This window comes from Schistocerca cancellata, chromosome 6, assembly GCF_023864275.1.
Source record: "Schistocerca cancellata isolate TAMUIC-IGC-003103 chromosome 6, iqSchCanc2.1, whole genome shotgun sequence".
NCBI lineage: Eukaryota > Metazoa > Arthropoda > Insecta > Orthoptera > Acrididae > Schistocerca > Schistocerca cancellata.
The window spans coordinates 604,096,843-604,109,412 of NC_064631.1; the positions used below are offsets into that span (position 1 = coordinate 604,096,843).

Genomic DNA, 12,570 nt, shown 5'->3' on the forward strand with positions numbered 1-12,570 from the left:
TCACTTTCAAGCAAGATCTTTGTGTGTTCATAAACCAGGAATCATTTTATACTCTGTTGGACCTACATATTTTCCCTTTATATGAGTGATGCTGTTGCTGCTCGTTCTTTATGTTCATTTACCTTGGACAAACAAGATGCTGTATAGGTGACACTGCCAAAGGGTATAATAGTGAAGATTAGTGAGTGTATTGATGTAGTGTGCAGAAGCAGATACATCAAAGTGAATAAATGTTAAGATCGTGGTGTGGATTTGTGTGGGCACAAAAGTGGAAATCGATCATCTTTTTATATTTTTTTTTGCTTATGATACAGTATTCTCGGATTGGGTTTCCGTATAGATCTACAGACATTTTAAGGTTTTAACTGAATTAAGACACGTTTGTGTAACGCTGTCTGTATCAATGTAACAGAAATAGTGTGTGTTTTGAGCACATCCATACAATCACAGTTGTCTAGTGTGTCCAACAAAAAAAAGGGAAACCGATGGAATTCTTTTGTACTAAAAAAATACAATTGTTTTGTACTATGAACTTCCAAGGAAATTCGCCAAGAATGTTATCCGGATACGTTTCCCCATGGTGTATAACTACGTAATGATAATTTAAAAACCATCATGAATTTTAAGTTTCTTAAAAACGTTTCTGCAAGTGAACTCTTACTTAATGCATGTTACATCACTTAAACCGGCGACAATAAACAAAACGAAAATAACCTAATGGGCAGTCGTCTAACATTCATTTGTTAATAAAATACTAAATCTGTACACTACTTTCTTATTCTCGTACCTTCGTGAGAAAACAAACTTCTACATTAATTTTTTTCTTTAATTTCGCAATGCCTCTAACACTATCATGTTTTGTCAAATAAGCCAGTAGTTCCTGTCCCACATGAATCTTTTCATCAAAAACATTTTTAAGCTCTTCTGATGACATTACTAATATCACCTACGTCAGCAAAATGTCAACACGTGCTTCTATTCTGTTGTTGTTGTTCTATCCGTAAAGCAAAGAAGTATCACTCTGTCATGATCTAACCTCTTTGCCGTAATCATTACTGCTACAATACAATATTTGATTTGATGACCTTACTTTCAAGTTTCAAAACCAGTTTTAAGCCTTGAAATAGATTTAAGTTGATAGAATAGGAATTTATATGGTTGAGCAATTATTTTAGATTTAAAATCGCTGCCTGTGAACCACAAAATCTGGTCACGATAAACTTGATCCTTCGCACGGCTGCTATAGGGAATGGCAGGATATGTGGCTTGCTCTCGCATTACGACTTACGTGGAGAGAGGAATGGTGAGAACATGGAGGTAAGAATTCTTACCTCCATTGGTAAGAAGACTCCTTCACGCAGTACTGGCACCATTACCTGTGTTTTGTGCTGGCAGAAATATTTCTCGCTAATGGTACATGTTCAACCACGACAGTCTTAGCCTACTTACAAATTATGTATTTTTTTATCGAAAATAATGAAAAATGAAAATAGCTGAATGTAAAATATACGACACAATAAACCGAAGGTCAAAAACTTATTTTTTGAATTTGTTCAAACACTGAATTTATTCAGCACAACATACTACTAACAATTAATATAAGTAATTACATAAGACTGAAAGATTGCTTTCAATAATGATCACTCAAAATCACTGTTGCAGTTCGTCTTGGAGTCTCTATCATTATGATCGTGTCACTTGAGGCTGTGGTATTCATGAAAACTTCATCAATGGCAATTTCTATTACGATGGAAGACGATTTGCTCCAGCTGCTGCTCTTTATTACAGTAACCTTTACATTACTGCACATTAAGTGAAAGAAAAGCACCATCAACGATATTCGAGGTCTCTTCTTGGACAAGTCACCTGTGACATTATACTCCTTAAAATAGTATTTCATTTTAACCCTTATCAAATATAAAGGGTCTATATCACAACTGTATGGTGGTTCATTCCTATAGCAGAAGTATCTTGATCGTCAAAAACTTCGAAGCAGACTACATATTGCACATTTTTATTGAGGCGCCTAGGGAGAACAGGAATAATACTGCACAACATTATCGTGAAGTAACAGTAATACCACAGTCTAACATAACAGACGTGACACTTCGCCTCGATTTTGTTGCCTACAGCGCCAGCAGCGCCCCAAGCGGCTGGTAGGTTGAACTGTGAGTTCGACGCGATCGTGAAAGCGAATAGTGATTGATTATTTTGATTTATACAATGGTTCCCCCCCCCCCCCCCATTAACCATGGCCCTTGCCGTTGGTGGGGAGGCTTGCGTGCCTCAGCAATACAGATAGCCGTACCGTAGGTACAACCACAACGGAGGGGTATCTGTTGAGAGGCCAGACAAACGTGTGGTTCCTGAAGAGGGGCAGCAGCCTTTTCAGTAGTTGCAAGGGCAACAGTCTGGATGATTGACTGATCTGGCCTTGTAACAATAACCAAAACGGCCTTGCTGTGCTGGTACTGCGAATGGCTGAAAGCAAGGGGAAACTACAGCCGTAATTTTTCCCGAGGGCATGCAGCTTTACTGTATGATTAAATGATGATGGCGTCCTCTTGGGTAAAATATTCCGGAGGTAAAATAGTCCCCCATTCGGATCTCTGGGCGGGGACTACTCAAGAGGATGTCGTTATCAGGTGAAAGAAAACTGGCGTCCTACGGATCGGAGGGTGGAATGTCAGATCCCTTAATCGGGCAGGTAGGTTAGAAAATTTGAAAAGGGAAATGGATAGGTTAAAGTTAGATATAGTGGGAATTAGTGAAGTTCGGTGGCAGGAGCAACAAGACTTCTGGTCAGGTGACTTCAGGGTTATAAACACAAAGTCAAATAGGGGTAATGCAGGAGTAGGTTTAATAATGAATAGGAAAATAGGAATGCGGGTAAGCTACTACAAACAGCATAGTGAACGCATTATTGTGGCCAAGATAGACATGAAGCCCACACCTACTACAGTAGCACAAGTTTATATGGCAACTAGCTCTTAAGATGACAAAGAAATTGATGAAATGTATGATGAGATAAAAGAAATTATTCAGATAGTGAAGGGAGACGAAAATTTAATAGTCATGGGTGACAGGAATTCGAGTGTAGGAAAAGGGAGAGAAGGAAACATAGTAGGTGAATACGGATTGGGGCTAAGAAATGAAAGAGGAAGCCGCCTGGTAGAATTTTGCACAGAGCACAACTTAATCATAGCTAACACTTGGTTTAAGAATCATGATAGAAGGTTGTATACATGGAAGAACCCTGGAGATACTAGAAGATATCAGATAGATTATATAATGGTAAGACAGAGATTTAGGAACCAGGTTTTAAATTGTAAGACATTTCCAGGGGCAGATGTGAACTCTGACCACAATCTATTGGTTATGACCTGTAGATTAAAACTGAAGAAATTGCAAAAAGGTGGGAAGTTAAGGAGATGGGACCTGGATAAACTGAAAGAACCAGAGGTTGTACAGAGTTTCAGGGAGAGCATAAGGGAACAATTGACAGGAATGGGGGAAAGAAATACAGTAGAAGAAGAATGGATAGCTCTGAGGGATGAAGTAGTGCAGGCAGCAGAGGATCAAGTAGGTGAAAAGACGAGGGCTAGTAGAAATCCTTGGGTAACAGAAGAAATATTGAATGTAATTGATGAAAGGAGAAAATATAAAAATGCAGTAAATGAAGCAGGCATAAAGGAATACAAACGCCTCAAAAATGAGATTGACAGGAAGTGCAAAATGGCTAAGCAGGGATGGCTAGAGGACAAATGTAAGGATGTAGAGGCTTATCTCACTAGGGGTAAGATAGATACTGCCTACAGGAAAATTAAAGAGACCTTTGCAGATAAGAGAACCACTTGTATGAACATCAAGAGCTCAGATGGAAACCCAGTTCTAAGCAAAGAAGGGAAAGCAGAAAGGTGGAAGGAGTATATAGAGGGTTTATACAAGGGCGATGTACTTGAGGACAATATTATGGAAATGGAAGAGGATGTAGATGAGTATGAAATGGGAGATACGATACTGCATGAAGAGTTTGACAGAGCACTGAAAGACCTGAGTCGAAACAAGGCCCCCAGAGTAGACAACATTCCATTGGAACTACTGACGGCCTTGCGAGTGCCGGTCCTGACAAAACTCTACCATCTGGTGAGCAAGATGTATGAAACAGGCGAAATACCCTCAGACTTCAAGAAGAATGTAATAAGTCCAATCCCAAAGAAAGCAGGTGTTGACAGATGTGAAAATTACCGAACAATCAGTTTAATAAGCCACAGCTGCAAAATACTAACACGAATTCTTTACAGACGAATGGAAAAACTAGTAGAAGCCGACCTTGGGGAAGATCAGTTTGGATTCCGTAGAAATACTGGTACACGTGAGGCAATACTAACCTAACGACTTATCTTAGAAGAAAGATTAAGGAAAGGCAAACCTACGTTCCTAGCATTTGTAGACTTAGAGAAAGCTTTTGACAATGTTGACTGGAATACTCTTTTTCAAATTCTAAAGGTGGCAGGGATAAAATACAGGGAGCGAAAGGCTATTTACAATTTGTACAGAAACCAGATGGCAGTTATAAGAGTCGAGGGACATGAAAGGGAAGCAGTGGTTGGGAAGGGAGTAAGACAGGGTTGTAGCCTCTCCCCAATGTTATTCAATCTGTATATTGAGCAAGCAGTAAAGGAAACAAAAGAAAAATTCGGAGTAGGTATTAAAATCCATGGAGAAGATATAAAAACTTTGAGGTTCGCCGATGACATTGTAATTCTGTCAGAGACAGCAAAGGACTTGGAAGAGCAGTTGAACGGAATGGATGGTGTCTTGAATGGAGGATATAAGATGAACATCAACAAAAGCAAAACGAGGATAATGGAATGTAGTCGAATTAAGTCGGGTGATGTTGAGGGTATTAGATTAGGAAATGAGACACTTAAAGTAGTAAAGGAGTTTTGCTATTTGGGGAGCAAAATAACTGATGATGGTCGAAGTAGAGAGGATATAAAATGTAGACTGGCGATGGCAAGGAAAGCGTTTCTGAAGAAGAGAAATTTGTTAACATCGAGTATAGATTTAAGTGCCAGGAAGTCATTTCTGAAAGTATTTGTATGGAGTGTAGCCATGTATGGAAGTGAAACATGGACGGTAAATAGTTTGGACAAGAAGAGAATAGAAGCTTTCGAAATGTGGTGCTACAGAAGAATGCTGAAGATTAGATGGGTAGATCACATAACAAATGAGGAGGTATTGAATTGTATTGGGGAGAAGAGAAGTTTGTGGCACAACTTGACTAGAAGAAGGGATCGGTTGGTAGGACATGTTCTGAGGCATCAAGGGATCACCAATTTAGTATTGGAGGGCAGCGTGGAGGGTAAAAATCGTAGGGGGAGACCAAGAGATCAATACACTAAGCAGATTCAGAAGGATGTAGGTTGCCGTAGGTACTGGGAGATGAAGAAGCTTGCACAAGATAGAGTAGCATGGAGAGCTGCATCAAACCAGTCTCAGGACTGAAGACCACAACAATAACAACAATGGTTTTTACCATCAGGAGCGTTTGTAGCGCAATAAATTGTAGCAACAACAGGAAGAAGACACCACAGCTCTCTCTTTTTAGGTTTCCTAAGGATCCTGAGAGGTATATACCATCATGTTACTAAACTGTATCGTCAGGATTCACTTGCAAACTATATGTGTATAAATGATGAATGTATCGTTTTAGGAGCAGAAAATGGCTTGTTAATAGCAGACGAGAAGACCTTATGAAGAAAGACCCAGTTTACCTGTATAATAATATTAGGTTTTGTCCGCTACATTTCGAAGAAAACCAGTTCATTAACGCAGACAATAACAAACTCGTGTGGAATGCAGTACCCACACTGTTTGACATCCTAAATAAGCTACCTCAACTGACGATGAAGAGGAAACTGCCACAAAGATTCGACAGTCAATCTAAAACTGTAAAACAGTCGTATGACACAGAAGCAGCCAGTTCAGCTCTCCATGTATCAGTGCCAGATTCGTGCGAATCTTCACCACAGACGTGCTATGACGATAAAGTGGTTAGATTAAGTGCAGCTGTTCATGTCTTACAAAAGCGTGTGAAGCGTCAGAATGTGCAGATCGAGCGAAACTATTACCGGACAAGGAAAGTGCCTACAGACAGATTGAAAATTATTCAAATATTTGGTTTTTCTTGAAATGTAATGTAATCAGCTCATTATAATGTTTTCAGCATATTTCTGCCACTATTTGGCAGTTGCTTTACTCACTTTGAATAATATAAAGATTAAGGTCGTACTTGTGGCAACAGGCAACTATGACACACACAGTAGGCCTACAGAACGATAAACGAGCTGTCGATCGCTTTTGCATGTAGAGGCACATGTCTGTGCTTTTTACATGTGAATCTATGTGTTTATATTCTTTTCATATCAACGTGGTAAGCTGCAATTTTGTCCAATGTCACAAGTGTTTCTTCACGAATGTGTTGTAGCTTGCCACTCTATTCATGGTTTTTGTCCATACTTGCGCTTATTTTAGAATCATTAATAGAAACATATATGCCTTCCGATACTAAACAAACTCTTGGAGGCAAGAAAATAACTCGAATAATTCGGAAATTACGTAGGAAATGGATGTAAACAAACATTATGATTACAACGCGTCTGACGTTCACCTTACCTGCCGCTTGGAGCGCTAGTGTCGCTCCATCTGTCAAACGGCAACAACTTTTACAGCAGTGAGTGTCGCGACTGTTATGTTCATGGAAGTAAGAATGGTTATGTTAGACTGTGGTAATACTTAGCGTCTTGGGGCAGTTTAACGTTGGTACCACCTGGCGACAAATGAATATCTCTCAAGCAGTGTAGATTTTCTCTACAAATGGCAGTACCATGGAGGTAAGAATAAGGGGAGATGGCGCTACGTATCCCAGCCGTACTACGTTTTGAAGCCATGGGGGCGTGGCTCGCTGCCATGACACTCTGACCAAAACATTGCCAGTGTGCTATAGCGCTGCGTGTATTACAGTCGCTAATTGCACCATATACGCGTGTAACGTCATCAGATTGGTTATTTCGAAGTTTTTGTTTAAAATAAAATCTGGTAAAGGCGAAATTCCGCGTTTCTTCTGATTAAAAATAGTTTTTAATGTAATATTACGAATAGCTAGTCTTCAACGTAAACGATACAATTTTGTTAATTCAGTAATAAACGTGTATCACAAAGTAAATAGTAGAAACTGAAAACTAAGCTATACCCTCCCTCCAAAGCCCCATAAATACATCTTGTTTGTAATACGTACTGGGACATTTCAGTTACGTTACACTACTGGGAAACACTGTTCATTACCACCAATATTTACTGAAATACGGTACATAGAATGGCAAATCTACACAGTGTCCTGTTTAGGCCTATACTTTACGCCAGTTAATGCAGTGTTCGCTTTTAATTTGGTACATGATGAAGACAAAGTGAGTTACTCAACACTTCGATTATCGACGATATGTACGTATTATACTGAAACGTGAACTTGAAAACTAAGAAATTTAATTCTTTGAATTAACATACCTTTTGCAAATGTTTTGGGTGTGTAGGGAAAACTGATGGTGCAGTATTTTCTCGGAGCCTTACTGTTGAAAGGGAAGTTCGGTCTATGTCCTCTTTTCGGAAATGCTGAGAACATATAGTGCTCCATTTAGACGCATGCCAATTCTTCCTCCTCACGGCATTCTCCCACAGAGCTTTCCGACTTTCATTTTTAGGAAATCTAGAATCATACAGGAGAAAAACACGCTATAGTACAAGTACCGATGTAGCACACGTTCATTCACAATGAAGTTGTAAAATCACACTTAACGAGATAACTTACACATGAAATGTTATTCCCTTCGATTTCGCATCACAATCAGAACGATTCGTACATCGGAACACCACACAAGTCACCATAATAGCGCAAAATCCTTCCAAAAGCGAGCGACAAGCCTATGCACACAAGCTTATAGCAGCAATGTTTTGGTCGGATTGAGATGGCTACCCTCGGCTTCACATAGCTTCACAGCTGTGACGTCACGGCGTCTCCCTCTTTTCTTACCTCCATGGGCAGTGTCAATAAAATCGATAAACTTGTCGTGAACAAACTGTTCAGTGAGTTCTACTGTGGTTGTGCCCTCTTGTAATGTTTTGTGGTTCCTGGCTGCATGAGGAAAGTATGTATGACAAGTGGGTGGCCAGTTTCCTACGATTACAACACAAAATGCACACGTGTTCTAATGCAATTTCTTGCAGGAACCAATTGAGCACTTAACTTCAATGATGTCCAACCTGAAGTTCTATAGTTGTCAGCAATCAATTAACGTATACTAGCTCTTGAATCTTGTCCGTGTCCATATCACAACTATATATACTGTATAATGGCTAACGTTCCCTCACAGCTAGCTAAGGTGTGAAGCGATGACTATTACTTTGGAAGGCTAGAGCACAGTGCGACGTATTGAGACGCAATGCAAACTGAGTCCCAATGCGACGTACTGAGATTGCGAGATTGAGACAGCTCGGTGGGCGATGGCAGGCTATATGCACACTGCCCAGGAAGCATAATCAGCGCGTAGTCTGGGGGCATGGCTTGGTGTTCTCTTGTCATAGGCGCGCCTAGTTCAGAGCCTGCTGTACAATATTTCCTAGTGCCAATTGGTGTGCTGCCGAAGGCATACGCTAGCATAAATTCTACCTAAGGAGGTTAGAATTCTAACCTCCTTGGCCCTATGTAAACTGGATAGTGAACTGCAGCTTTTGAGTGTGGTGTGGGTGCTTATTTCACGAATGTTCGAGCATAGTTCGGATGCTGACAGGCTGACCTGAAAATTAATTCTTCTTCATTTTCAATTTTGATTTACTCTTTCATTGAAGTATTGTGGGAAATAACGTCATGAGGTATGGTTGAAATAAATAAATTAGATAGTATATCAGGTAAATATTAAAGTACCAGTATGTCTTCTTTGCGAGACGAGTCATACCGAACTATGGTGATGCTTCTTGAGCAAAGTTGATGTCATTTTCTTAGACATGCCACTACCGACAATAAAATTTCGAACCAACTACATGAGTATTCCTTAACTGGAAACTGATATTAACATGTGGAAGATTACCTACTTCTCAATCTAAAGCGAAATACATTTTTATATACTTGGTGTGTGAAAGGATGCATTACCTACCAGGAACTGTGTTCCCACTAGGTGCAGGAATGTAAGAAACGTGTACTGCAAGTGTGATAATGTATTTTCCACAACAGAACAGTAAATTTCGAGGTTTCGGGAAATAATCTACACATATGGGCACTTTATTTTCGACAACAGAGAGAGACTTGTAAAATAAGGGAAGCAATGGCTTTTTCGAATTGTGTTGGAAATACTTGTCAATTTCCTGCAGAATATCCTCAGTAAATGCTTCTTCATAATAAAATTTAATAAGCAGTCGTAACGTTCTCTCTGTATTTGTGGGGACAAAACTGTAAGATCAAATGTAAAATATTTAGCTTGTGTTAATGAAAGAATTATTCTGTGTATCTGACTGTCTTCTAGTAAAGTATGGCAATCTTTTGCTACTCTGACAGTTCCTTGTTTCAAACGCTGCTACTGTCAATGGCATAACAAGTAAATAATCCTTAATCACATTCAGTCCAATCAAGACATTTTACCTAACCAAAAAATGGCAGATGACAAAGACAACAAGAATCTGCAGCACACTGAGGTTTCATGCTACAGCACCAGAATTCTGCATTAAAGGAGTATAGAAAAGTCCACAGATATAAAGCATAAAGTGAGCAGTACCATTACAAATGTCTATTTGATTTTTTAATTTGTCAAATACGGTGTGTCTAAAGGATCAGTGCTTGGTCCCCCATTTTTTATTTTATATGTTAATTAGATGGCCAAAATAGTAGGTGGAAATGCTACCATGAAAGCGAATGACACTCATTGTTATCAGTAGTGTTTCAACAGACGATTTACGCAAGAAATCTTCACTAAATATGAAAAATTAATTCACTGCAAATAATATTTTTATAAATGGTAACAAAACCACACATTTCCAAACACATACAAACAAAACACATAACTTAGTTAGTTAGTTTCATGTTCCATGGATCATGTATATAATTAATTGTAATGATGAATAATGAGTCAGTTTACAGCCACATTACACATCCATATTTAAATATTCCTACATGCTGACCATATACAACTGTGTTATTTTTAATGCAGTTGTAAGTTAGTAACTCCTACCCATCATCTTTTACACATTACAAAAATATAAATTCTTCTATAGATTAGTAGGAGTTGTCAAGGAGAAATATTTTCAGTTTTTTTCCAAATTTAACATTGCTATCTGTCATATGATTTCGTAAGTGATCAGCCATGTTGGTGACAGCATTTTGTTCCCTTTTTGTGCTAGAGACATCTGTAATATGGTGCAATGAATATCATATTTTATTCTAGTGTTGTAATTATGTAGATCATTGTTCCCATAAACTGCAATCAATTATTTACAGTAAACTTCACGAGGGAATAAATGAAGGGGTTGGCAGAAGAAAGATCTAACCCTCGATTTAGTAATGACAAATCTGCTCATGATATCTGCTCCGTTTTTGCATGCATCTCATGTTGCTAACATGTTCTTTGCATGTGTACCACTAGACGCAGATTTCTACTATACAATTTATTATTTCGGCACAGAAGTTGAAGAAGATGAACTTCAGTACCGCGGATTTGGGGTAAGTGGCGCCTCATTACCACAGGAACCCAAGGGAGGGACAGACAGAGTTCCTGAGCCCAGAAAGGCAATCGTCTAGCGGAATAAAACCACGATTAAAAATCACTTGGTCCTCCTAGTCGGGGATTGAGGCGTTGGAACGGTCCTCCAAGTTGGGGATTTAGGTGTTGGACCTGCATCCTACCCTAGCAAAAGAAATCACATGCAAAACCTCCCAATTTAACCTCGGAATAGAATGGATCAAAATGATGACGACAACAGGCATGAAAAAGGATAATGAGAATTGCAACATGGAATATATAAGGGATTTCTACAAAGAAACATGAAGTCTTTAAAGAAATAAAGGGCCCTGACGTCGACATAGTGGGCCTAACAGAAACCAAAGTGAAAGGGCATGGTACAGAAGAGACAATTGATTACATATATATTTACAGTGGCGTACCAAAGGAACAATGAGCCCAAAGTGGAGTTGCCATTGCCATAAAGAAACAACTAAAGAAAACCAGCTGGGAATATGTCGGTGATAGAATTCTGCAAGTACAGATGAAAATAAAGGGCCATTCTGTGGTGATTATTGTGGCCCATTCACCAAACGACGACGCTGATGTAGCGAAGAAAGACTTGTTCTACACTCAATTGACAAGATCGCTTGAAAATATAGGGAATCGCAAAGAAATCATATTACTAGTAGACCTAAATGCCAGAACAGGATGGAAAGCTAATGACAACATAGTGGTACAATATGGTGAAGAAATTAATGTGATGCCATCCATGGCGAGAGTCTATGGCTGTATACTAAAAAAGTGGGTAGAAGAAGAAATAACTGAATCTGAAGAACAAATTCAGATCTGGTCGCTCCTGTACTGATGGAGTATTTACCCACAAAAATATAGCAGAGAAAAGGACAGCAAGGGGCCTTACGACCCACCTTGTCTTTATAGACCTCCAGAAAGATTATGACACAGTTCCACAAAACGGATTATGGACAAGTCTAATTGACAATGGCGTGTTAACAAGCTATGTGAAAGCTGTTGGACTCCTCTACCAAGGTTGTATGACAATGGTAAAAGTAAGAAATCAACTATCTCAAGAGTATGAGGTGACAAAGGGACTACGCCATGGATGCACACTCGCTCCTACTCTCTTTAAGATCTACCTAGAGGAGGCACTAAAATCCTGGAAAAGAACATGCAGAGGAGTGGGTAACCCATAGACAATGGGCTCTTGTTCATTTTATTTTTTGCTGACGACGAAGATTTAGTGGCTGGAGATGATAAAGATGCAAATTGCATGCTTCATAAACTAAAAGAATATGAAAAATGGGGTCTTGTCATAAACGTATCTAGAACAGAATATCTGAAAGTGGGAAAAAATGCTGTTAACGACTTACAACTCGATGCTGATACTCTTAAGGGGTGTCATAAATTTTAAGTACCTGGGAGTGACACTGTCGTCCAATGGTAGAAGTATGGACGATAAAAAATGGTTCAAATGGCTCTGAGCACTATGCAACTTAACTTCTGAGGTCATCAGTCGCCTAGAACTTAGAACTAATTAAACCTAACTAACCTAAGGACATCACACACATCCATGCCCGAGGCAGGATTCGAACCTGCGACCGTAGCAGTCGCTCGGCTCCAGACTGTAGCGCCTAGAACCGCACAGCCATCCCGGCCGGCTATGGACGATATAAACAGTAAAATTGGCCAGGGCAAGTGAGCCATAAAACAACTAAATGGTATTATCTGGAACAAAAACATAACACACAGAACAAAGCATACCAGCTACCACACAATTATTGAA

The 12,570-nt window shown here is 39.3% G+C and overlaps 1 protein-coding gene across 2 annotated transcripts in view; it reads right to left on the minus strand.

Annotated features, from left to right (window-relative positions):
• LOC126191360 (UPF0415 protein C7orf25 homolog) overlaps positions 1–1,008 on the minus strand; it is a 142,195-nt gene extending 141,187 nt beyond the window's left edge. The window contains exon 1 of one of the 2 annotated variants that reach the window (XM_049932204.1): positions 788–1,008. In XM_049932204.1, coding sequence (XP_049788161.1) covers positions 788–934 — 147 coding nt within the window. In that variant the 5' untranslated portion in view covers positions 935–1,008. The remainder of the gene's footprint in view (positions 1–787) is intronic. The other variant, XM_049932206.1, reaches the window with a different exon arrangement.
• Between the last annotated feature and the right edge of the window lie 11,562 nt (positions 1,009–12,570).